Source organism: Arachis hypogaea, chromosome 2 (genome assembly GCF_003086295.3).
Source record: "Arachis hypogaea cultivar Tifrunner chromosome 2, arahy.Tifrunner.gnm2.J5K5, whole genome shotgun sequence".
NCBI classification, from domain to species: Eukaryota; Viridiplantae; Streptophyta; class Magnoliopsida; order Fabales; family Fabaceae; genus Arachis; species Arachis hypogaea.
Window position 1 is genome coordinate 87,255,416 of NC_092037.1, and position 25,530 is coordinate 87,280,945.

General features: G+C 27.0%; 1 protein-coding gene across 3 annotated transcripts; it reads left to right on the forward strand.

Moving 5' to 3' along the window:
- The first annotated feature begins 7,282 nt into the window (after positions 1-7,282).
- On the forward strand, positions 7,283-21,264 carry LOC112749260 (serine carboxypeptidase-like 12). 3 transcript variants are annotated; one of them, XM_072219288.1, is made up of 15 exons: positions 7,319-7,550; positions 13,839-13,987; positions 14,538-14,564; positions 15,421-15,497; positions 15,613-15,732; positions 15,828-15,930; positions 16,613-16,650; positions 16,763-16,861; positions 16,958-17,044; positions 17,174-17,326; positions 17,715-17,786; positions 18,053-18,168; positions 18,270-18,383; positions 18,794-18,839; positions 21,015-21,264. In XM_072219288.1, the coding sequence occupies exons 1-15, from the start codon at positions 7,384-7,386 to the stop codon at positions 21,096-21,098; spliced, it is 1,452 nt and encodes a 483-aa protein (XP_072075389.1). In that variant the 5' UTR covers positions 7,319-7,383; the 3' UTR covers positions 21,099-21,264. The 3 variants fall into 3 exon arrangements, with proteins under 3 accessions (XP_025653310.1, XP_072075389.1, XP_072075399.1); XM_072219298.1 differs by having other exon boundaries at positions 7,329-7,550; positions 14,538-14,703; XM_025797525.3 differs by lacking the exon at positions 14,538-14,564 and having other exon boundaries at positions 7,283-7,550.
- Positions 21,265-25,530: the final 4,266 nt, after the last annotated feature.

The window sequence follows — 25,530 nt, forward strand, 5'->3', positions numbered from 1 at the left end:
TTTACAGGAACTTGTATCATTAGAAAGCATCACCTTTGATAGATTTTCGTGATGGACTAGTTAATCAGATACAGGAAGATGAGTCTGCAGAGTTAGAGGGGATGCCTTCGGTTGAAGAAATAAAAGATGCAGTTTGGGATTATGAGTCGTCAAAGGCGCCTGGTTGTGATGGTTACAATATGAACTTCATCAAGAAGTATTGAGAAAAAATTGGGTCTGATTTCACTAAAGCTGTCATGGATTTTTTTTTTCAGTCAAGAGATTCTAATGTTACTTGGGTGGCGCTGGCTCCAAAGTTTGTTGGAACTAGGGAGATTAAAGATCTTTCACCAATTACCATGGTAGAATGTGTGTACAAAGTCATATCGAAGGTGCTCATTCGAAGAATGTGGAAGGTAATGCCAGGATTAGTAGGAAAGACTTAGAGTGCTTTCGTGAATGGGGGGGAAGATAAATGATGGGGCTTTGATTGCGTGTGAAACGGTACAGTGGCTAAAGATGAGTAAGAAAAGGTCGGCGATAATCAAGCTGGATTTCCAAAAAGCTTATGATAGAGTAAAGTGAAATTTTGTGGATATTGTAATTCAGAAGATGGGGTCTGGACAAAGATAGAGAGGGTGGATCAAGGAGTGTGTATGCACGACGTCGATGTCGGTTCTGATAAATGGTTTGCCTTCTAAATCTTTTAAGATGGAAATGGGCTTAAGACAAGGTGATCCTCTTTCTCCTTTCTTATTTGTTCTTGTTGTTGACGTTCTTCATAGAATGGTAGGAGAAGTAGTAAGAAATGAAACGATTTCTCCTCTGTTGGTTGGTAAAAATCATATTGAATTTTCTCACCTACAATTTGCGGATGATACCATTCTGTTCTGCCCACAGGAAGAAGAGATTGCAAGGAAGTACAAAAGACTTCTACAGTGTTTTAAGTTAATGTCTAGGTTGAGTATTAATTTTGATAAATCTAGCTTGATTTCTATTAATTGCGACCAAGAGTGGACACAAATGATGTGTAGAGTGCTGAGGTGCAAAGAAGCTTCACTGCCAGTCAAATACCTTGGTATTTCTTTGGAAAAAAATCCGAGATTGGTCAAGACATGAAAGCTGGTAATTGATAAAGTGAAAGAGAAGCTCAATTTGTGGAAAACCAAAATACTCAATAAGGTTGGTAAGTTAATCTTGATCAAATCTATGTTGAATAGCCTACCAGATTACTACTTTAGCTTATATATGATGTCCCAAGCAGTAACAGAGAAGTTGGTATCTTTGTAGAGGAGGTTCTTGTGGAGTAGAGAGGATGGCAAGCATAGGGTACCTTTGGTGAAGTGGAAAATCGTGCAGGCTCTAAAACGATTAGGAGGTTTGGGAGTGGGTGGTGTAGTCATTCATAATACAACACTATTATTCAAGTGGTGGTGGCAATTTTTGAAAGAAGACTGCCTGTTATGGAAAAGAATTGTGTACTCTTGCAATGACCTGAATCTGAATGTCCTACTCTCTTGTCAGCCTATACCTAAAAGAGGAGGTCCATGGAGGAATGTATGTCAGCTACAGATAAAAGAACAATAGATGAGAGATAAGATGGTCAAAGGATTGTCTTTGGAGGTAGGGGATGGAAGAAGAATTCGATTATGGGAGGATAACTGGCTGGCCTGAGGTGTGCTGAAAGAAATCTTTCCACGTCTTTTTTTGGTTTCAAACTAAAGTAGATCTGTAATTAGGGATTGTGGGTTCTGGGATGGGTTAGAGTGGATATGAAATTTTCAATGGAAAAGAGAGATATTCCAATGGGAGTTGGATTTAGTGAATCATCTCTATAGGGTGTTACAATCTGTCAACTTAGCATCAGAGAGAGAGGATAGGATAGTATAGAAATTTGATAAAATTGACATTTATTCTACTATCTCATTTGTGCAGGTTTTGTAGGCTGAAACACTCCCGGAGGACATTGCAAGTTATAGATTCACTTGTCCCATTTGGAGGAGGTTGGCTCCACCAAGAGTTGAGTTGTTTACCTGGTTTGTGCTAGTTGGTAGGGTCAATACTAAGGAGAGATTAAGTAGATTTGACATTATTGATCAAAATGATAATATTTGTGTGTTATGTAAAATGGGTCCTTAGAATGATTATCATTTGTTTATTGATTGTGAGTTTACTTGGCAGGTGTAGTGTGCTTGGTTGATCGCTTATAATAAACCATGGTCTATTCCAGGAACAATTAAGCAACACTTTGAGAGTTGGATATGGGCTTCTATAAGAAATGAAGAATATAATAGGTGGTTGATTGGTTTTTGTGCTATCATCTGGAATACTTGGTTGGAAATGAATGACATGATATTCAAGAATCAAGAAGCAGGTGTTGCGGAGATTATCAACAAGTTAATTAGGAACTACACAGAGTGGACTGATTTTAATCCTTTTAGTTATTGATGGCAATGCCGAAAATGACTACGGATTTATTCTTGTTTGTTGACTAGTGATTCTGTGCTTTCTAGATGCTCCACATTATTGTGTTGAGCTTTTTGTTTCAAAAAAAAAAATCATGAATATCTTTTTATGGAGGCTTAAAAATAAAGAGAAAAGGACAAATCGATCCCTGACTTTTTGGTCTACGGACATTTAAGTTTTTGAAAATTTAAAAATATATTTAAATCTCTTATCTCTTCAAAATCTGGACACATTGATCTCTGGGTCTAATTTGTCCTATTTTAAAAACTCTCTCACGTATGTATCTATATCAACCAGATCAGTACAATGAGAGTCACGTTTGATTTTTCTGACAGACCCAAGCAAACATGAGAGATCGATATCTCCAAATTTTAAAAAGATCAGGAACTTAATGTATTTTCAAATTCTCGAAGATTTAAATATTCACAAATTAAAAGGTTAAAGACCTATTTGTTATTTTCCCAAATATAAACAATAATTTTCCAATACTCTAATGCATCAAAACAAGCCAAAATCCTTAAATCGCAGCACCTCTAAAAAATTTAGGGTATATTTAGTTTTTGTTTTTATATTTTATTTTTATTTTTAGTATTTTTTATTTTTTAGATTTTATACAAAAAAAAGTAAAATAATAAAAATTTATTTTTTATTTTTACCTTTCAATTTTTTTTATAAAATTTTAAAAATAGAAGACATTAAAATAAAAACAAAAATAAAAACTCATCTTTATATTTCTTTTAAAACTTTTTGTTTTCATTGCGATTTATATGTTATGGAAAATATTAAATATTTCTTGGCTACTGCAATTTATGTGTATGTAGTTGTTTAAAGCAAAAACATGTTGCAATTTACTAATAATAAAAATAAGACACACAAATAAATTGACAGAAACGATATACACATAAATCATTATAATTTGGATAATGTTATAATAATGATAATTAAAATTATTTTATTTACTTTAATATTTATAATTATAATTTATTAAATTTAAAATTATATAATTATTTTACTAAATAAAATAATTTCAAATTATTTAGACTGATTTTTTTATTACTTTTAAACATTGTTTATCTTTTGAACTTTATTTATTAGTGTTGGTTACTTGCTTGTTAAAACAAAAACGGTTGAATACTTAATAAAATTCTCTACATTTCGTAGTAACTTCATATATAATATATGATATATATCATTTTTATTATCGTTAATGGAGAGTATGCAAGAGCAAAAGACTCTAGTCAAAATGTAAATAGAGACTAGGAGCATGATCGCTTAAAAAGATGAAAGAAAAAAAAAAGTTGCAAAAGCTTTATTATTATCAACTTAAATCATCACACTTTATTGTGTATTTAAAAATTGTACATAAATCATTTTATGTTAGTAAAGATTAGTTTCTGTACATAAATCGTACTTTTTTTTATGTATTTTAAGTATAAAATATATAAATTATTACACTTTAAAATCATTTATATTATTTTTAAAAAATTCAGTATCTTAAAACAATTTATATGTATTTTTTTAAAACACTTCAAAACATGAATTATCATAGAGTATAACCATTAACATATAATTTAAAATATACAATTTTTTGACGATTTATATATTATTAAAAATAGAAGATTCACGTTTTGAAAATTGATTTAAAGAAATCAAGTAATATTGATCTCTTTATTTTATTTAAATAAAAAAAAGAGTCTTTTTATTCACTCTCTTATTAACTGTGATATTTAATTACTTGCTATGAAACCTAATTTTGTAAATTTGATAAGAATATTCCCTTGCCAAGAGTCCATCTTGGCCGTGCAGTCTAACTACCTAGCTTGAACGATGAGGATTCAAAATAAAGGACCAACCATGACCCATGCTATTTATGATTCAACCATTCTTTGTACTGTTTGGAATACAGAAAACAATAATTTAATGATGATATTGATACCCTTCATGGCTACAAATAACTAACAAGAAGTTGATGTTTGTGACTTTGTGTGATGATATTGTATGATAGAATAATAGTTCTTAATTAAAAAACTGAAATGACATGTGTCCTCGTTTTCAAAGATTTATTATTATTATTATATCTAACAAGATAATCTTTGGAAGAGATTACCATTTCATTAAGGCCAATGCTACGGTGAGGAAAACAAATTTTTTCTACATGCGAGGAACTTATGTGTTTAAAATCTGAGTTTGACACCTGTTTTTTAAAAGTGAGACACATGTAGCAGGTTTTTGATTTTTTCTGGCTACTACAGATGCGTCAGAATTTGTTCCATAAACTAATTAAGTATAATTTCATTATTTAATGTCTAATTTAATTTGTGGCCTTTTTTTTGTCTGAATGAATTATTGGGTCAAAAATTATCAATTGGCACTTGACAATAACATATTTGGGTCAAAATAATAATAATAATAATAATAATAATAATAATAATAATAATAATAATAATGATAACAATAATAGTAATTCTTTCAGAAATTCTTTCTCTCCTTTTAGTTGCATTCTATTTCAAAAGTAATTGGGTTTTATCTCACGTAGTACTTAAATTTGCGTTATTCATCTTAAGTAATAATACAATATAAAAATGAACCACAGAATTTTATTATTGTAAAATTAAAAAAAAATTATTCTATTAATAATATTGATATAATTATCCACTAAATATAATTAATAATAAAATTTAAGATTAATCAAAATATCACGTGTTACACTAACATAAAAATAATAATAATATAAATTCAACTCTCAGAGAACATATTAATAAAGAATATATTAGTAAAGAACATTTATATATTATCTATGTCATATATAGTAGATAATGACAATACATAATATATTACAAATCCAAATTCTTTCATTAAACAATTATGTCGATCAGCGCTAATATTAAATTAATATTATTTATAACTATAAAACTTTTTCTCTTGTAAATATAACAAATGTTTTATTTGAGTGAAGCTCTAAAAAAATTATTTAAAAACTATGCTTTTCTTCTTGTTAAGCGCTTAATGTCACACCAAAACAATTTTGACAATTAAATTCCTAAACTTTTTCTTTTATTTTGGACACCTACGCCCTTGATTCTTCTTTTTTCACACTTAAACCTAAAGATTCAACCATATTGTATTATTTGTTGAATTCTAAATATTTTTTTGTAACTTTCTATTCATAATTCTTAAGAACATATTTTTTACTTAGGTACTAGTCTCATAATAACATAATCCAAATTTTAGCTGTTATATCAACTTGAAATAGGTGAGATAAACTCTAGTTCAAGTAAATCTCTAAACTATATATATATATATGTCTTTCAATTAAAGGTACATAATTACACATAATTTAACAAACACTATAAAGAAGATACAAATTTTGTTTACTTACAAAGATTGCTCAGGCTTCTAAATTGAAAAAGTTACTTCATAAAGATTGCTAGTTACATTAGATATCATTTTGATGATTCATGATTAATTTGCAACAAAAAAATTTATTAGCTCCAAACACATTTGGATATACAAAAATATATAAAACACATTTTAATTTTTAGACAACACTTATCTAATTTTTTTTCAAACTCTCCCATAACTTAAAAGTAATATTATTATTATTATATTATTATTATTATTATTATTATTATTGGTAAAATTATTATTATTATTATTATTATTATTATTATTTTGGTAATATTATTATTATTATTATTAGTACTACTACTACCATCATCTCATAGTCTAAATGCATTGTTGTTAATAGAGTGATTTTGAAATCCAATCATTCTATTTCAATCCAAAAAGCCCAAAACTTAAATTACAAATTAAATAATAGAATTATAATTAATTACTTCAGTTAAAAAGGGAGCAAATACTGACGCATTTACTATAGCAGGCAGTGAGAATCAGAAACCTGCTACAAGTATTCACGGGTTTTAAAACACGCGTCAAACTCAGAATTTTGACACATAAGTTCCTCATCTATAGAAAAAATTTGAATTCCTCACCGTAGCATTACCCTTTCATTAATATTCTAAAAAAATGGTTTTATGGAAAGGTCAATGTTTTGAATTAAAATGATAATTTAGTCTTAAATGCATTTCATATCATGATATCACTTTCATCAGCTTATTAATACGAGCAAATATATACTTGCATTTTATTATTTAACTATTCAACTAGACACACAAAATAAAAAAGAAGTAAATAAATATTTAACTATGACATTGAGTAAGAATAATAACACGTTTTTTATATTAATAATTATTTTAATGAAAATATTAAGAATATTTTTTGTAAATTTTGATTTTAAAAATATAATTTATTTATTTTATTATATTTTTAAATAAAAATAATATTTTTATACGATGACAATTATAAAATTCTCCTTGAAGTATCTACTTTTTATATTTTGTTTATATTCAACAACCTTCTTTGTCATGATGGCGAAACATTATGAGTCATCATGCTTAATTAATTAATTAATTAATTAATTAATTAATTAATTAATATTATCATACTTTAGAGTATACTATTTATATTGTTTAACAATCTTCTATACATTTTTACGTGTCATTTAGCTTTTAGTAAGATAGTATCTAAAAATTATATTTTTAACAAAAATAATTTTAAAATATTTAAATAATAAATAAAATTTAAAAGAATTTTAAAAATTATTATATCCTAATAAGATAATCTTTGGTCCTATCATTTATGTGAAGAATAAAGTAGTTTTTTATAATTTAAAAACTTTTATTTAATTTTTAATTATTTAAGCAATTAATTAAAGTAAATTTTGACATATCAATAATCACTGTTTATAGAATTAAAATCGGTTAACAAATTTTCAAATAGTAGAGTCGTTTTGTATAAATAAGCAATGCTAATTAAATACTAATGACTAGAAATTGGGATTAAGAATTGCAGGCGAGGCTGCGGAGTACAGAGCAGTGAATGAAAATGGCTTCCAATTCCAAAAAATGGTGTTACTTTTTTCAATTAGTGCTTCTCTGTCTCACACTTTTGTTGCAGATAGCATCTAATCAAATTGAAGCAGGTGGTTCAAAAGTTGAATACCTTCCTGGTTTTGATGGTCCTCTCCCCTTTCAACTTGAAACTGGGTAAGCTCTATATATATTTACCACTTTCCATCTCCATCAACTGTGACTAAAAGTTTATGTTTTGAAGCTGATTTTGATGTTGTAGAGCAGTATATATAAGACACAGAAATTGTTCTTAGCTAGTCTTTAGTCAGAACACGAGATCTAAAATTTTTATTTTATTTCAAAATAAAATACAGATAAAGAGATTTAGAAATAGTCATTCTTATTTTATATTTTTATTTGATGGATCTTTCACTCAGCGCACGATGCAAAAAAAAAATATTTATGGATAAAGTATATTTTTTGTTTCTAAAATCTAGTAAAAATTTTAAAAAAAATTTTAAATTTTATTTTGTTTTAGTTTTATCTTAAAAAATTTTTATTTGCATCAAATATGTTTTCGACGATTAAATTTTTAAAAAATTTAATATCAATCTAATAATAATGTATAAAAATTATACTTGATTTGTTTGTGTGGTGTGTTGTTCTTATGAAATTGTTGTTGAATTGGTCATAAATTTTTTGAAAAATTAGCCATCGAAGTATATTTGATGTAAATCGAAAATTTTTGGAATAAAATTGAAATAAAATAAAACTTATGAATATTTTTAAAATTTTTATCAAATTTCAAGAACAAAAAATATACTTTATCTAATATTTATACAACGGTAATATTAAAAAAACAAAAAAAACTAAAATATACTTTATTTAATATTTATTAATTATCACAACAATTAATAAATGTTAAATAAGAGAAGTTCTCGCCGTTTTTGCCCATATTCATATTGTATTTATTAATAAGCAATAATACTTTTGGAAATGAATTTTAAGTTCTAAACCCAAAAAAATAGTCGTCCTTGAACTTGCATTGCACGAGAAGAAAAAAGGACACAGAAATAAGAGAACATTTAGAACTTGAACATTAAACCTATTAAAACTTTACCATCAATACCATTATACGATAACGGTAGTGGTAGTGATGTCGTTTTTTCTTATTAATTTGAGGCAGATTGCAAAAGTTCTAATCAAACGATTCAATTTGGATTAGAGTTTAAAATTAATTTTCAGAAATTTTATTACACATTAGTAAATAGAAAAAAAAATAAATTGGGACAAATCTAGAAATATTTTTAAGAACTCCCTCAAATGAAATTTTCTATTAGACTTCCATCAAATACTTTGCCTTCTAACCTCTAAGATTGGTTCAGTAGCGAGGAATAATTGAATACTACTATGTAGAAAGAAAATTTTTTTACATATATAGAAGAACTGTCAACACCTTGACATATTTAAAAAATAAATGTACTTGCAAAAAGTTTTACTTGCATGCCTTTAGGAGACAATAGTTGCAGCTGTACAAAATTTGTTTAGGTTAGTTGATTAGGTGTTTAATAATTTTATATTTAAACACAAATGATAAAGGTTAATAATATTATAATATTGGGCTAGTTGGTGTGAAACTAATGAGACAATAGTTGGACCAATTTTTGTCTTTTTTAGAGTTCGATTTTTTTTATACATTAGAATTTGACTAAAATACGTTTTTTAACATTCAATACAAATTTTAATTCTTAATATACTTTAACAATTTTTTTCTTAAAATAGTATTTTAGTTTTCAAAATAATTCTAAAAAGTTATTTTATCAAAATATTAAAAAATATTTTAATTTTTTGGAGTAAAATATAATTTATACCCCTAAAATTTATCAAATATTTTAAAAACATACTTATATTTTATTTTAATTTTGTTTAGAAAATTTTTATTTGCATCAATTATTTTTTTAACAGCTAAAATTTTTAAGAAGTTTAAGATCAATACAGTAATAATATTTAACAAGTAATAATATTTAACAATTAAGTGCTAGTGATAGAATTTTATGTTTGATTTATTTGTATTGAAAGGTTATTTTTAGAAAATTTGACTAAAATTGTTACTGAATTATTTACAAAACTTTTTTCAAACTCCAAATACCCAACAATCTCAAACCTCAAACTCTCAAATTCCAAATCAAAACTTCACACTACTAAATACATTTCAAAATCCAAATTCACAAAATTTTCCTAATTTCAATTTTCAAGCTCCTTACAATAATTAATTTTCTATGTTCCAACCACAAAATCAAAATTCACAAACACCACATTTTTCATTTTTATCCATATTTAATCCTTCTATCGAAAATGTTGCTCCAACATCTTTGTCGTTTTCAACTCAATTCAGTGCATTGAGACATAGCTCATTTGGTGTTGGTGGCTCTTCTAACCCATCCCCTTAGACTCCGATACAATGTAGTCCAAATTTACAATATTCAGATTTTTCCAACCCTCGTGGATTAGATGCTATCGACCTCAATGAAGATGACTTTGAAAATTATAGGCAAGATAGTATTCAATACTGGCAATGGAAAGAGGATGAGATGTTGATCAGTGCATGGTTGAACATTTCAACCGACCCTATAGTTGGTACCAACCAAAAGGACGAAATATTTTGGAGTCAAATTCACAGTTATTGTGTGGAATTCAACTCTGACATAAGGGGGGGGGCAGTTGCTTGTAAGAAACGTTGGTATAAGATCAACAAAACAGTTGCACAATTTACTAGTTGCTACGATCAACCTAGTCGAAACATAAGAAGTGATTCGAATGCTGATGATATAAAAGAGTTGGCTTATAAACTTTATTCCACACATTATGGTCAGAAATTCACTTCGAAAGGCATTAGAATATGCTTCGTTTGAAGCAAAAATGGAGAAGCCAACTACCTACACAGAGTGGAGGCTCAAAGAGAACCAAAGTTAGTGCAACTGGAGCATACTCATCATCATCAAATCCAGAAACACCGTTGTGTGACGAAACTGGTGTGGACTCTCCCGTTCGCCCACAAGGATCAAAGAAGAGATAAAGAAAGGGTAAGAAAAAAGTACAAATGTCTGAAGATCTTAGCAAGAAGAAATCATCGGTTACTAAGAAACTATCTCTCATGGAAGATATTAAAAATGTTAGAGAAAAATAACTAATAGATAGGAAAAAAGAAAGAGGAGAGGAGAGGGAACATAGAGAAAAGATTATGGCAATCAAAGAAAAGGAGTTACAGATTTAAGCTGCGATGAAAGAACAAGAATTACAAACTCAGAGGTATATTAAAGAAATGGAGATAAATGCAAAGAAAAAGAAAATGGAAAGGATGGTTAACGAAAGGGAAAGAGAAATGGCTATGCAAATACTTAATGCTGACACGTCTACAATGAGTGAAAAACGACAAGCTCTTCATGAGATTGCATGTGAGAAAATAATTAATAAGTGGTTTACTTAATGGTTTCTTGTATTCATAGAGTTAAGTAGAATGTTTTTATTTTTATTGCGTATTACTGGTATGTGATGTAGTATGTTTTATTCATTTCTAATGTAACATTTTAAATTAGTCAATATTATTGTGTCATTATTGTTTATGAAAGTGACTGTTGCAAAACTAGCCGTTTTAGACTTAGATAAGAAAAAACTAGCCGTTGCAAAACTAGCTGTTGCAAAACTAGCCGTTGCAAAACTAGCCGCTGAGAAGTAGCTCCCTGTTATAGACACACTTATAAATATCAACTATCAATAATTCAGCAACTCCATTCCAAATCTAGTTTCTCACCTCAAAGGAATACTCAAACATACCTCAAGCTATGGCTAGAAATTTTGATGATATGTTTAATGAGGCTTTATATGGTAAAGGAAGACGACGAGATAACACACTCATAGATAATTGGATCGATGAGTGTTTACTTGATGATTTAGAAGAAGAAGATACCAATAGAAGCTCTATCCCAACTCCTCGTATATAGATCAACAGAGATCGAGAAGTAAGACATGATCGCCTTTTCCAAGATTACTTTGCAGATGAGCCGGTATATAATGCTGACATTTTTCGATGGAGATTTCGAATGAGAAGACATGTGTTTCTTCGGATAGTAGATGCTCTCTCAAATGCTTATCCGTATTTCCAACAGAGGGTCGATGCAATTGGGAGAAGGGGCTTGTCACCACTCCAAAAATGCACTGCTGCGATACGGATGTTAGCATATGGCATAGCTGCTGATGCCGTAGATGATTATGTGCGCATAGGCAAGAGCATTACAATTGAATACTTGAAAAAATTTGTTGAAGGTGTCATTTCGGTATTCGAGGATGAATACTTGCGAAAACCAAATTCAAATATTGTACGACGCCTGCTACAAATGGCAGAAGGTCGTGACTTTCCTGGCATGTTGGGTAGCATTGACTGCATGCATTTGCAATGGAAGAATTGTCCAAAGGCGTGAAAAGGTATGTACATGAGGTTGTAGTATCTTCAGACCTTTGGATATGACATGCATTGTTTGGGGTTTTTGGTTCAAATAATAATATCAACGTGTTAGATCGTTCACCGGTGTTTGATGATATTCTAAATGACCGTGTTTCGGAGGTAAACTATACTATTAATGGTAATAACTATATTATGGGATACTATTTAGCAGATGGTATTTATCCTGAATGGGTCACATTTGTCAAATCAATCTCAAAATCACAAGAGGAGAAACGCAAGTTATTTGCACAATACCAAAAAGGGGCAAAGGAAAGATGTAGAGCGAGCATTCGGAGTGTTACAAGCACGCTTTGCAATTATACATAGTCCAGCACGCTTTTAGGAAAAGAAGAAACTTGCAAACATAATGTGAGCTTGTATTATATTGCATAATATGATTGTTGAGGATGAAAGAGACACTTATGCAGGAAATTTTGCTCAAAGCTTAGAGTATAACGATGTCAAAAACGGCTTATTACAACCTCAACTGGGAGAGGAAGATTTTTCACCATACCATCAATTTCTCCAAAAAAATGCCCAACTTCGAAATAAGCAGCAGCATAGACAATTGAAAGAGAACTTGATTAAACACATATGTTCAATTTCATAATATTTGTCGTTAGTTATAGAGTTTAACTATGTTTTTTTATATTAAATAATTTTACAAATTAGTATAATCTCGAATTATATATTGTGTATTATTTTTCTGTATGATTTTTTAATATTAGTATTTTGTAACAGTGAATTATTTTTGAATTTATAAATTTAAAAAATATTATTGTAAGAAATAGTAATTATATTAATTTTAATTAATCAATTAAGTGAGATCGTAATAGGGACTAAAGCTAGTTCTTCCTAATGGAGAAGAGAGAGATGTTTTGAGTTCCTATTTACTGTTTATGACGCAAAAGCTGATGTGGAGTTATTTTTTATGATAAGTGGGACATAAATAGAGACTGAGATGAGTTTCCTACTAGAGATGATTTTAGAATCCTTCATTTTAAAATTGATTTGATCTAATTTTATAAATTAATCCTTGTTAATAGTCAACTAGGCTAACAGTTTTTATTTTTATTTTTGTGTCCATTCTTTTATAAAGGACAATAATGAACACGGAATTTAAAAAGGTGGACACGAATTTTTTTATGAATATTTTTTTCCTTTTTATCTATAGATATTTTTTTGTTATTTCAGTGTTATTCCTTCTTATTTTTATCTAATTTGAAATTCTTTTATGCATCGACCTCTTCACAAAGGTACTCTCTTCTCTCTCCCCTTTCAATTTTCTATCTCTCGTTCGTTCTTCTTCTTTCTCTCTTTTTTGTTCAAGAACTCTCTTTTTTCTTGTAGAATTTTTTACTTGCCTTCTTTTTTATTGTTCATTCTCTTCTCTATGACATGCTACAAGTTTATTCAATGGAAGCTTCTTCTACTTACGTTACTTTATTATTTCAATATCATTTTTACCTTGTTAGTTCATAGAACAATTTTTCTTGTAATTTCATGTACTCCCACGGACTCTCATTATTTATTAAATTAGTTTATACTTGATGCAACAAATTTGGAATCACATGGATATTTTAGTCATTTCGTATAATATTTTAATCTTGTCTATGTCTATCCAAATATAATATAGGACATTATGTATCTTGTATATTGTATTCAAACACAATACACAAAGAATAATTTTTAGTGTCTCTATTCTATTTTTTTCGGTACCATATTTTATCATGTCCACAAAAATAAACGCATCTTAAGATTTTTAGATGTGTATTGAGATGTCACTGTCACGTTAGCAATTTTTGAAACCATGAACAAATAACGTGACAAAAAAAACTAACATGACTAATTAAAATTTTTTAAATGACCAATTTGATTAAAAATTTCTCAGAAACTAATTTGAAGAACGAATAATTTTTCAAATAATAATGAATGTCGGAATTAAATCCAATATTAAAACTATGTTATTTGATTTTTGATAGGTATGTGGGTTTGGGGGATTCAGAAGATGACATGCAAGTTTTCTACTACTTTATTAAGTCAGAGAATGATAGTAAGAATGACCCTCTTTTGCTATGGCTCTCTGGTGGTCCCGGTTGTTCTTCAGTTTGCGGCTTTATTTATGAAATAGGTGATCTTCAATTCTATTTCATAACATTTGATTATATTTACCCACATTAACCGGTTCTTTAAAACAATTTGTCAAATGGCACTTCTAAAATGCTAGTTTTATTTATAAAAACAAACTAATGTATGAAATTGAAGCAAAGTTTGAAAGTATAGTAGTTCATTTTTCTCGTTTTAGCATAAATGTTACTGCATTTTGAATCTAAGTTGCCTTTTGAGTAAAATCTAAGGTTATGAAACCGAATTAAATTGATTGGTTCAACTAAGTTAATCGAAAATTGATTATCAAATTGATTAGTTCATAACAAAAAATCAGCTACAAACAAATCATGAAAAAAAAAGTATAAATCAACTAAACCGAATCAATTTTTTATCGATTAACTGATTTAAAATATATATTTTGTATATAAATATATTATTTTATTATATTCTATTAAATTTCAATTAAAATTTTTTTTGGGTAAGTGGATTGGACCATTCTAATCCTAAGTACACAACATATCCATATACTCCTCACACAAATACCATATTTTCTCTTTGATTGCAATTGCCAGGGTTTGAACCAGGACCTTTGAATTTCAGTTGAGTCTTTAAAGCTTAGCTTCACTAGTTCAGCGATCCATTTTTACAACCTTGGTAAAATCACATTGTAGTCCATTTATCAATGCTTGTTCCTCTTAAGCAAGGTCTCATGTTCGAATGTTAACAGAAAAAAGAAAGGTTATATAGTCCATTTTTGGCATAGACTTTTTAACCCTGCAGGAAAATGGAAGCTAAGTAGGGGTGGAAATAGGCCAGGCGACCTGTCAGGGACCTGCAGTCTGGCTTGTGTTTGGCCTGGCCTAACCTGGCTTGATAGGAAATAGGCCCAGGCTCAGGCTATTAAAAAATCCTATATTCTTTAAAAGGCCAGGCCTAAACTTTTAAAATAGCCTGTTGGGCCTATCAGGCCGGTCTGAGCCTGCAAATATATAGAGTTTTATTATACTAATAAAAATGCTATTAGAAGGATCTTCTATCTTATAATAATACTTTTATCCACTCAGCTATTTGTCTCTTTTTTTTTTTTTTTTGGTGACTTAATTATTTTTTGGTGACTTTTGTCTCTTTAATTATATATGTGTATTTTGTATCAATATTATTCATAAATTTATTATTTTATATTTTATAATTTTAAAAATTAAATTATATCTTAAATTTAATTATTATTAAAAAAAACAGGCCTATTGACAGGCTTCAGGCCAGGCTAGATTTAACAACAGACCAGATTCAGTACTCATTAAAAAGCCTATACCAGGCTACAGGCTAGGCTAAGGCTAATATACTCTATTACAGGCCTGGCCTGTTAAAAGTAAAGCATGGCCTAACTTGGCCTGTTTCCACCCCTAAAGCCAAGGTTGTGAAATTTGTTTTCCTAATAAAAATACAAAATTGCAGGCCCAATGAAATTAAAAGTTGAGGAATATGATGGGAGCTTGCCTAAGCTCATCTCGAGGCCACAGTCATGGACAAAGGTAACTATTCGTCCTCATTAATTATTTGGTTTGTTTAGTAGTAATAAGACTATTTAACAAATAAACTGTTTTTCTGCTATCTTCATGGTTTTTCTTTCTTTTCTTTTTTTTTCAGGTGGCTAACATTATTTTTGTGGATTTGCCAATGGGAACTGGCTTCTCTTACGCCAAAAATGTCATTCCCCATCGAAGTGACTGGAAGCTTGTTCACCAAACCCATCTATTTATTAGAAAGGTAAAGTCACTATGCTTATGAACATGTCACTTCCCACATATAACTTTGACAATGTAGTAATAAGGTATGATATTTTTGTGTCTTAATCTTTGTAGTGGCTTGTTGAGAACCCGGAATTTCTTTCAAATAAGTTTTACATGGCAGCTGATTCATACTCCGGCATTCCTATTCCTCCTATTATTCAAGAGATCACTGATAGTAATGAATTACTAATCATCAATGTGCATATATAGCTGATATATTGTTTCTTAATCATATTACTTAGTTACTGCATATATGGTTACCACATAAAAAGTTTGACTGAGACATCATTATAGTTAAACTTACAGTAAATAATCATTTTGGCAGATGAAAGATTCTAGTTTTGACAAACAAACTTCGGTCTTTATTTTTGATAAAATAAACTCCCAAATATAAGATCTTTTTGATAAAATAGACAAATCTTTAACCCATCAATCTGGATATTTAGACTATTTTGTCAAACAGGACTCATATTTGGGAGTTCGTTTTGCCAAAAATAAAAGTTGATATCCATTTTGTTAAAATAAAAAACTTTGGAGTACTAAAATAGCTATTTATTCTTAAACTTACTATTATTGTCTGCATCAATATTCAATAATAAAACATAACTAACCATGATTATTAAATGAGCTATGTTAGATAATCAATGACTTTCCTGAATAATATAAACAATGGATCCTAAAATTGGTCCAATTCAAATAAAATACACTACACTCCAAATTACTCACCTAAATCTTAATATTAGAATAACCATTCACACACCTAGTAAATTAAACATCCAATATATCCATTGTTCACATTGTTTAATATTTTTATTATTTACCTATGCTTTTCCTTATTAAATTTACTTATGTAACAGGAAATGAAAGAGGTCTCAAACCCCGAATAAATCTCCAGGTTTGTAATCAGTCCTCTGCCTATGTTTTCACTACTAACAAGAATTAAGGAAGTGCATTTTTCCTCTTTGAACTATGAACAATGAAGCCTAAATTGTTCTTAAACTTTACAGGGATATATACTAGGAAACCCAGTAACATCAGGATTAGAAGATAATGATCAGATCCCATATGTTCACGGAATGGGACTTATCTCTGATGAACTCTATTGGGTAATAATATTTTTCTTCAAGCATTCAATGAAATTGATTATTATTACTAGAATGAAATGCGAGTGATTCTAACATGTTTTTTATCTACGGATACAGTCCTTGCAAAATACTTGTCACGGTAACATTATAAATGTGGATTCTACGAACAAACCGTGTCTAAATGACATGCAGTATTATAACGAGGCAAGTGATGATGATGACTACCCTTAATTTTACTATAGGATCTTTATTTATTTACTTCTTTCTAGTCTTTCTTGTTCAGAATTTGTTCACCATATGGGTAAAACTTTCACTGTTTCTTATCTTTTTCAGCTTCTTGAAAATATTTGGTTGTTCAACATTTTGGAGATATATTGTCTTGATGAGAATATCAAAAGAACAAGACGAAACCCCAGCAGATCTCTGGCTCAAAAGATAAAGACACCTTTGAGTTCTCCGGTCACACTGCCGGATATGCGCTGTGAAGTAACTTTCTTTTGCATATCTTGTATAGTTTCATAAAAAAAAATTATATACAAACTAAAAATGAATCACTGTATATTTCTATATAATTTAGTGATTGAAATTGAGTATACACCTACTATAGTTGATAGTTTCATACACATTTTGGCTAAAGAAGACACAAGTGAGATTTTGAGTAAGTATTTACATAATCGACATCTCTTATCTCACTGACACCAGAGAAAAGGATTTAAAATGAGTCGAATTTTGATATGTGTAGAATATAATGAATAACAATATCTAAGCTAAACTATCAAATCGATTCATTGTCGAGAATGGAATAGTATAACATAGGAAGATCTTTTTGTTTTCAAAATATGATCTAAACCTTGTTTTTTTTTACCTGTTGTAGATTTATCGTGACTTCCTTCTTGCGGAATGGATAAATGACCCTGCTGTCCGTAAGGCACTGCATATTCGCGAGGTTTGTATTATTTTCTAGTTTAAGATTCTAATAAAGTATTAATTAAGATTTTTAATTAGATAGTTAAAAATCGTTAAATAATAATTTAGTCAAAATTTTTTAATTATCTAATAATTTTTAATTATTAACTTTAAATGGACACAAGTTTATTGTTGTTTCGATGTTTGTATCGCCACTTTTTATTGATTAGTGTTTTACAATACTTGGTTCATTAATCCTTAACCTTGAAATCGTATTGAATGAATTATTATATCAATGTTGTGCAGGAAACTATAGGGAAATGGAACCGGTGCAATAGTGACGATTATGTATTTGAAATCCCTAGCAGCGTTCCATTTCATGCAAACCTAAGTGCCAAAGGCTACCCTTCCTTGATATACAGGTGAACAAGATTACTGCGTTCTAAATCGGTTCCTATTTGTCTGAAAACTGTTTTGTTCTTTCATAGCTGATTTTGTGTCACTATTGATGTTATCTTGACAGTGGGGATCACGATGCAGTAGTTCCTTTCTCCTCGACTCAACGATGGATAAGGTCTCTAAACTACTCTATTGTACATGATTGGAGGCCATGGTATTTAAATGACCAAGTTGCAGGGTATGCTATGAAACTTTTTTGCAACATCAAAAAAAATAGATATAATATTAGGAGAGCAAATACCAAAAAAATCTACCAAATAAAATTTTTGTATTGTGTTTGGTGTAAAATATATTGAACTAAATTATATCTCAGTATTATGTTTAGTTTAAAATAAATATGAAAACTAAGAGATAGATTTAAAATTTAAAAAATTAAAAAAAAATATTATTAAAATTTTAATTTTTATCTCCAAATATTTCCATTCATGTGTTCTTATTTTCTGAAGGTATGGAAGGAATTAAAATTTTATTTTTAAAACAAAAATTTTAGTTTTATTCTCTTACCATTAAACACAAAACTAAATTCCAATAACGCTATTTAAAAAAACATGTCGCCAAATCTTTTTGAAAAATTTGCCTTTCATGCAGATACACGAGGACTTACTCGAATCAAATGACATTTGCAACTATAAGAGTAAGAACAAATTAAACTCTTCTGTCACAGTTTATAAGGGTTCATGTAGATTAATATAGTATCTAAATATATTTTACATTGAATTTATATTTATTTAGTTTGATACTAGGCTTATTATTATTAGATTGTAATTTTGTCCTATAAATAGACATTTCTTATTCTAAGCATTTTAAAATGAAGTTTATTCTTGAATTATTAACTTATTATTATGAATTCTAATATTAATTAACTTATTACTATGAATTCTAATATAGTGTTAAGAGTAATGACATTCTCGTTAAATACTAACTTATTTGGACAATCTTTCTACATCTAATGGGTCTAGCTTCTTGTGAATACATCTTGAAGATGGTGTCACATGGCAGCCAAGCTCTTATCACTTCTTGTTGCCAAGTGTTTGTTGGAGTGGTTAATTTTAGCAAATTATTAGTATTTTACCCGTAATAACATTATGGGAATATACATTTTTTAAAACTATATTTCAAAATTTAGAAAATCAAATTATTTTTATAAAAAAAATTATAAGTTGACAAAAATTTCTGACTAAGAATATCAAGATATCTATAGATAAAAAATTAAATAATAAGATTTTTAGTTATAATTTTTATATGAAAAAGTCTAAAATTTTATTAATAATTAATTTTAATATTCGTTATCTAAAATTTGAAACAATTTATCGTATGTACTTTTATATTTAATTAGGTATTAAGTCTATTACACAAATAGAAATAATTAATTTTTATACTTGTTATTTAAAAATAATATTTTTTTCTCTATGTATATAAAAGTATAATTAGATATTAGTATAAAAAAATTATATTAATAGTTATAAAATTAATTTTTTTTAAAACAATTGAATCTTGATTCTAACTTTTGATTATAACATTAGTATTCTCTCTAAATTATATGTAATAAATATTTGAAAGAAGAGAAATGAAAATATAGATTAAAAAGATAAGTAGTGAAAATTTAAAACTAAATAAAAAACTAAAAAATATGTATATAATAATAATTTTTATTTGAATTATATTATTTTTGTTAATTTTATTTTTTATAGAATAAAAAGGTAGAAAAAATAGAGAATAAAAGAAAATAGAGAGAAAAATAAAGATGAAGAATGAGAGTGAGAGTGAGAATTTGTTAATTTTGAAAGAAAAAAATTTTATTTTAATTGCAATAAAAAAATATCGGATTACATATTTTGGTTTGTCAAAATTACTAATATAAAATATAAATTATATATATAGTAAAAATGATAGAGAGAAATAGGAAAATAGATAGAGGTAGATGAGAGAATTTATGAAGGGAGTTTATTGATTTTGAAAAAAAATATTTTTGCTCAATTTTAATAAGAGAGTGTCATGTGACACATTTGATTATTAAATTAGATAGTAATATATGATACATAATATAGTTATATTTCAATTTCAATTTTAATATTTTAATTTTAATTTTAATGCAATTAAAGAATATCATGTTGTACATTTTGATTGTTAAATTAGTAATTAGTTATTGATATTAATATTAATAATGATATATACAATAAATAGAGTGGTTGAAGGAACAAGAGAGATAGAGAAAGGAAGAGGGAGAAGGGAAGAACTCTTTAATTTTGGAAGAAAAAATTTGATTTCAATTGCAATGAGAGAGTGACATGTGGCACATTTTGGTTGTAAAATTAGTATAGAGAATGAAAGAATTCTTTAATTTTGTAGAAAAAATTTAATTTTAATTACAATGAGGGAGTGACATATAACATATTTTGGTTGTAAAATTAGTAAGCAGGAGAAGAATTCTTTAATTTTAGAAAAAAAATTTAATTTTAATTGCAATAAAAATGACACGTAACACATTTTAGTTATAAAATTAGAAATATATAATAAATGTGTCACTCTAGTGTGTTGCCACATGTCTTTAATGTAACAATAATGATTATCATCCTGATGTGGCATTTATTTAGTATTTTTTTATATTTTTTAATTTTATATTAGATTAATTTTATGGTTATGACAAGTTTACTTTTTAATTACAAACTCAAGTTATTACATTTTCACATTATCTAAATATCAAACTTACTTTTTAATTATTATTATGAAATCTAACCATTTTAATTTTTTTTTATTTGAGAAGTTGTCTAATTTATTATTATTATTTTTTCACCTAATTTAATTGTAGGGTGGATCGCATACAGCTCCAGATACCAAGCCGGACGAAAGTTTTGCCATGTTCCTTAGGTGGATATCTAACAAGCCTCTTTAGTTTAGCTACACAGATGCCAGAAATCTTGATTTCACATTGAATTTGGATTAATCATTAGTTATTATTTGGTTCAGTTTAAGTAAACAGTTTAATTAAGTGTTTTAAAAAAATTTAAATAATAAATATTTATATTAAAAATAATTTATAATAAATTATTTTATATTTAGTTTTATTTAAGAAAATAATAAAAAACTTTGTATTATAATAAAAGTAATTTTTTAATTTTTTAATAATTTTTTAAAAAGTTATAATTTCATTTTAAAAGTTATACTTAAATATTAATGGTATAACTTTTTATAAGTTAAAATAATACAAAAGAAAAAAAATTACTTATAAAACTATCCAATCTAATCCTTCTAAGATATAGATTTGAATTGGTCTACAATTTGGTTTTAAGTTTATCAATTGCGAAAAATATTTTGTGTACTAAGTGAGCCACGGCCATTTATTCGAAGATCTAAGGGCTTGTTTGGGTGAGCTTCTAAGAAAAGATCTTTTTTCGAGTTATCTTTTTTTTAAAGATCTTATAGAGAAGTAAAAGTAATTTTATGTTTGGATATCTCATATAAAAAGGTCTTTTTATCTATCAACTATGTTTGGGTATAACAATATAAAAGTACTTTTTTGTTTATTTATTACATGAAAAACATCTTTTTTTTAAGGAAAAAAGATCTTTTAAAAAAAGATGTAAATTACAGCTTCTCAAAAAATATCTTTTTTTGATTTTACTAGTGCTTTTACTTTTATTACTAGAAATTTGCCAAACACGTTAAAAAATAAAAAAAGATCTTTTTTCATTGAAAAAATATATTTTTTTAACAAAATAATGGCGCCCAAACATGCACTAAAACTCTTATAAAAAAAATTAATTATTAACTAATTTGGGTTGAGAGGTAGTAGTTAGTTTACTAATTTATTTAAATAACAAAAATTATTTATATAATATTTTTTTTTGTCAACAATAAATTCTTAAATAAAATCATAATCCACGATAAATTAGTTTTTGGTATGTCATAATTAAAAATAGGATAAATTACTAAAAATATATCTGAATAATTTTGTTGATGACAGATAAAAAATAAAAGGCTTATGCATTTGATCTAAAATTTTATAAAAAATAAAAAATATTAGATAATTGTTTAAAAAATCCACAAAAAAAGAAGATAAAAATTTGATCTCTTATTTTTATTTTTTTAAAGATATTATTCGTTGTTGACAAAAAAATTACAAAAAATATATACTTTAGCTAAAAATCACCAAATTTTAAGGATAAAATCTCTAAAATATTATTTGAGAATACATATTTAATGTTGGTTATTTTTGTCGCATTTTTAAATTATTTGAGGTCACTTTTGTCGATAACAAAATTTGAGTACATTTTTGTCAGCGATAAAATTATTCAAATACATTTTTGATAGTTTATCCTTAAAAATACCATAGGAAACAAAAAATCAATTACTAAATAAGTCATTTGTATAGAAAATAATAAAAAATACATATATTTATATACAAATACATAATAATTAATTTAATAATTAATTTTTTTGTGTATATATAGAATTTTTGAAAACAAAAAAAAAGAATGTAGGTGTGTCTGTTTTGGTTTATTTATTTAGTTTTTCTGATAAAAAATAATTTATTTTACTGAAAATGTTAATTTTGATAAGTTTGTATAAATTCAATGAGTTAATAAAAGTTTTCAAACAGAGAATATCAAGGGCTCAAATTTTTACTTGAAAAAAAAATAGAGTTAGTTAATGTAAGTTCAAATGAAAAAAATTATTAATTATTTAACATTTCTCATATAAATTTATTTTTTAGAAAGAGTTAAAGGGTTTGCAAAATAAGTTTTTAACTTTTCAATTATATATATATAAAAAAAAATTCAAGTCGTAACATGTGCATATTGTTGTAAAATAAATAAATAAAAAATAAATAAAAAAATAAAAATAAAAAAAAATTCTAATATTAATATTTATTAATATTATTATTTTAATATAATTAAGATGATATATATATATATATATATATATATATATATATATATATATATATATATATATATATATATATATATATACTATTTTATATAAATGTACATAGAGAGAAGTATTTTTATATAATATTGTGTATGTGTTGTCTTAGATCTTACTCCTTCTATTTATATACATACAAAGATAGTTGTATTATAAAAAAAGATATATATTATTAAATAAACATCTATATCACAATATTTTGATTATTTTTCTGTTGGCATAATAGACTATAGTTAATTATGACATTGAAATCCATTTTCTCAAAAAATATTATCTATTTTTGCTCCAATATATCACAATCGGGTGGGATCCATCATCCACTACCCATTTTTTAACTATAATTCGGTAAGCCTGGCCAATTTTATTCGCTTCAACAAAATGATTTTGATATTTAATGTTATTTAAATTTGTCTTAGAAACAATAATTTTTTAAATTTACTTAAGAAAATTTTCGTATAACTTGAGGACCAACCAAAAAGTGGAGGTGACCTTAGAAAAGGAAATGAACATAGTAACTAGTAAGTGGACTTCCCACTATACTCTAAGGTTTAATTAAATTTTTATTAGAATATCGTAAACAAAAAGTTTAGGAGGCTAACAATTTTATTAAATTCTGATCAACATATAATTAATAAAAAAAATGAGTTATTAGATGAAATTTCACACCAATTTCATACTATTAAAATTATCATTAATGACTATTTAATGACTACAAATCACAAAAATTACTAATTCCTATCACTCTTCAATTGTAAATATAAATAATTTCTCTATGAAATTCTTGCTCAAGGAATGCCATTATTTCTTTTTGTTTCTTTACACCTTCCATATATGTTGAAGGAAAAATATAGGGTATCAACATATTATCTGCTAACTTCTGCCAACTCTTATTTATATTTGTGTTTTATGGAAGTGTGTTCGTAGATATGTCTAATAATTAATATATTTTAAATACATATATAAAGAGACACATCCAGAAAATATATCTATAAAGACACTTCTATTAAATATAGTTATAAAAAAGATATTTTTACTAGGCACATCCACGAACACACTTCTATGAAACACAATTATAAATAAGAATTGGCAAAAGTTGGCAAATATGTTGTTGGTAACGTAGCGAAAGCGTATGTTGAATTGCTAGTTACCTACTTCATTTCTCGCAAGTACCATTTTAATTTGATTCGTTTGTGATCACCCACCAAACAAGACAATTGATCAAATTTTGTGGAAAAACACTGATTTCGTTATAGAAATTCTTTCTTGGACTACTTGTATCATGTCAACTTGCATTCTTTACTTCTTCCTCCCAATAATGACCTACCTTTTCTTTTCTCTTTTTTTTTTTAAAAAAAAAACTTTTAACTTTTTATTTATAACTTCAAGTCATCTTCAGCTAATCAAGTTTCTTAGCAGTCAACAATTCAATGGATCAGCTTTGGGGAATTCAATAAGGATGTTTTAGGAAAGAACAAGACCAATAAAAATACGTTTCTAACATGTAGGCTTTTATACAAAATTTAATTATACATGCAGAAAAACAATTTTATACATGCATTCAGTTATGAATATCATATTAATAAAAATGATTATTTTTTAATTTTTTATATTAATTATATAAATACTTATCTAAAAAAATAGATAAAATTAAAGAAATGTCCGTACATAAAATTAAACTCTTATAAAATATAGCGTTAAAAAAATACTCAATTATGTAATTATATTATTATTAGTTAAAGTTACACTAAATAACTTTGATCATGACCAATTCCATAAAACAAAGGATGTTACACGATTTATATTTTCATGCAAAGTGCGTGGACGACGACTTTGTGTACTTTTCTGTTTTCCAAGCAACAGAGCAGACTGTAAGAAATTTTATTATATAAACTTTGTCAAGTTTATATATTTCCAATTTTCTCCCTTTTTGCACAAGTGCTAAGCAACCAAGCATCTTTAATATGAGAAAATTACACTTAACAATTAATAAGTGCTAATAAGGAACCAACTATATTTAATTTAATAGAAGTCGCAATACTAAACATTTAAACAAATCTTACCCTACCACAAAAAATCCTTCAAAATAAAACCAATCGATTCTAAACAAAAATATTTTTCTGCTTTTCTCTTTTTTCTTTTTCCCCGCCTTCCGCGATGGATAGATTTAAGAAATTCAATTAAAGAGGAGTAAAGTATTATTTTTGTCTTTAATATTTAGGCTAAATTTTAAAATTGTTCTTAATATTTAGATCGTCCTATTTAAGTTTCTAACATTTCAAAATCGTCTCAATATTGTCCTGTCATTAGTGATCTATTAACGAATTGACGGTTGGATAAAATTGAGACAATTTTAAAACATTAGGGACTTAAAATATGATGAAAATATTAGAGACAAA

Coding starts and splice junctions, on each gene's coding strand:
- LOC112749260 (XM_072219288.1), top strand. CDS start 7,384: ATGAAAATGGCTTCCAATTCCAAAAAATGGTGTTACTTTTTTCAATTA. Junction 7,551..13,838: donor CCCTTTCAACTTGAAACTGG/GTAAGCTCTATA, acceptor GATTTTTGATAG/GTATGTGGGTTTGGGGGATT. Junction 15,931..16,612: donor TATTCAAGAGATCACTGATA/GTAATGAATTAC, acceptor CTTATGTAACAG/GAAATGAAAGAGGTCTCAAA.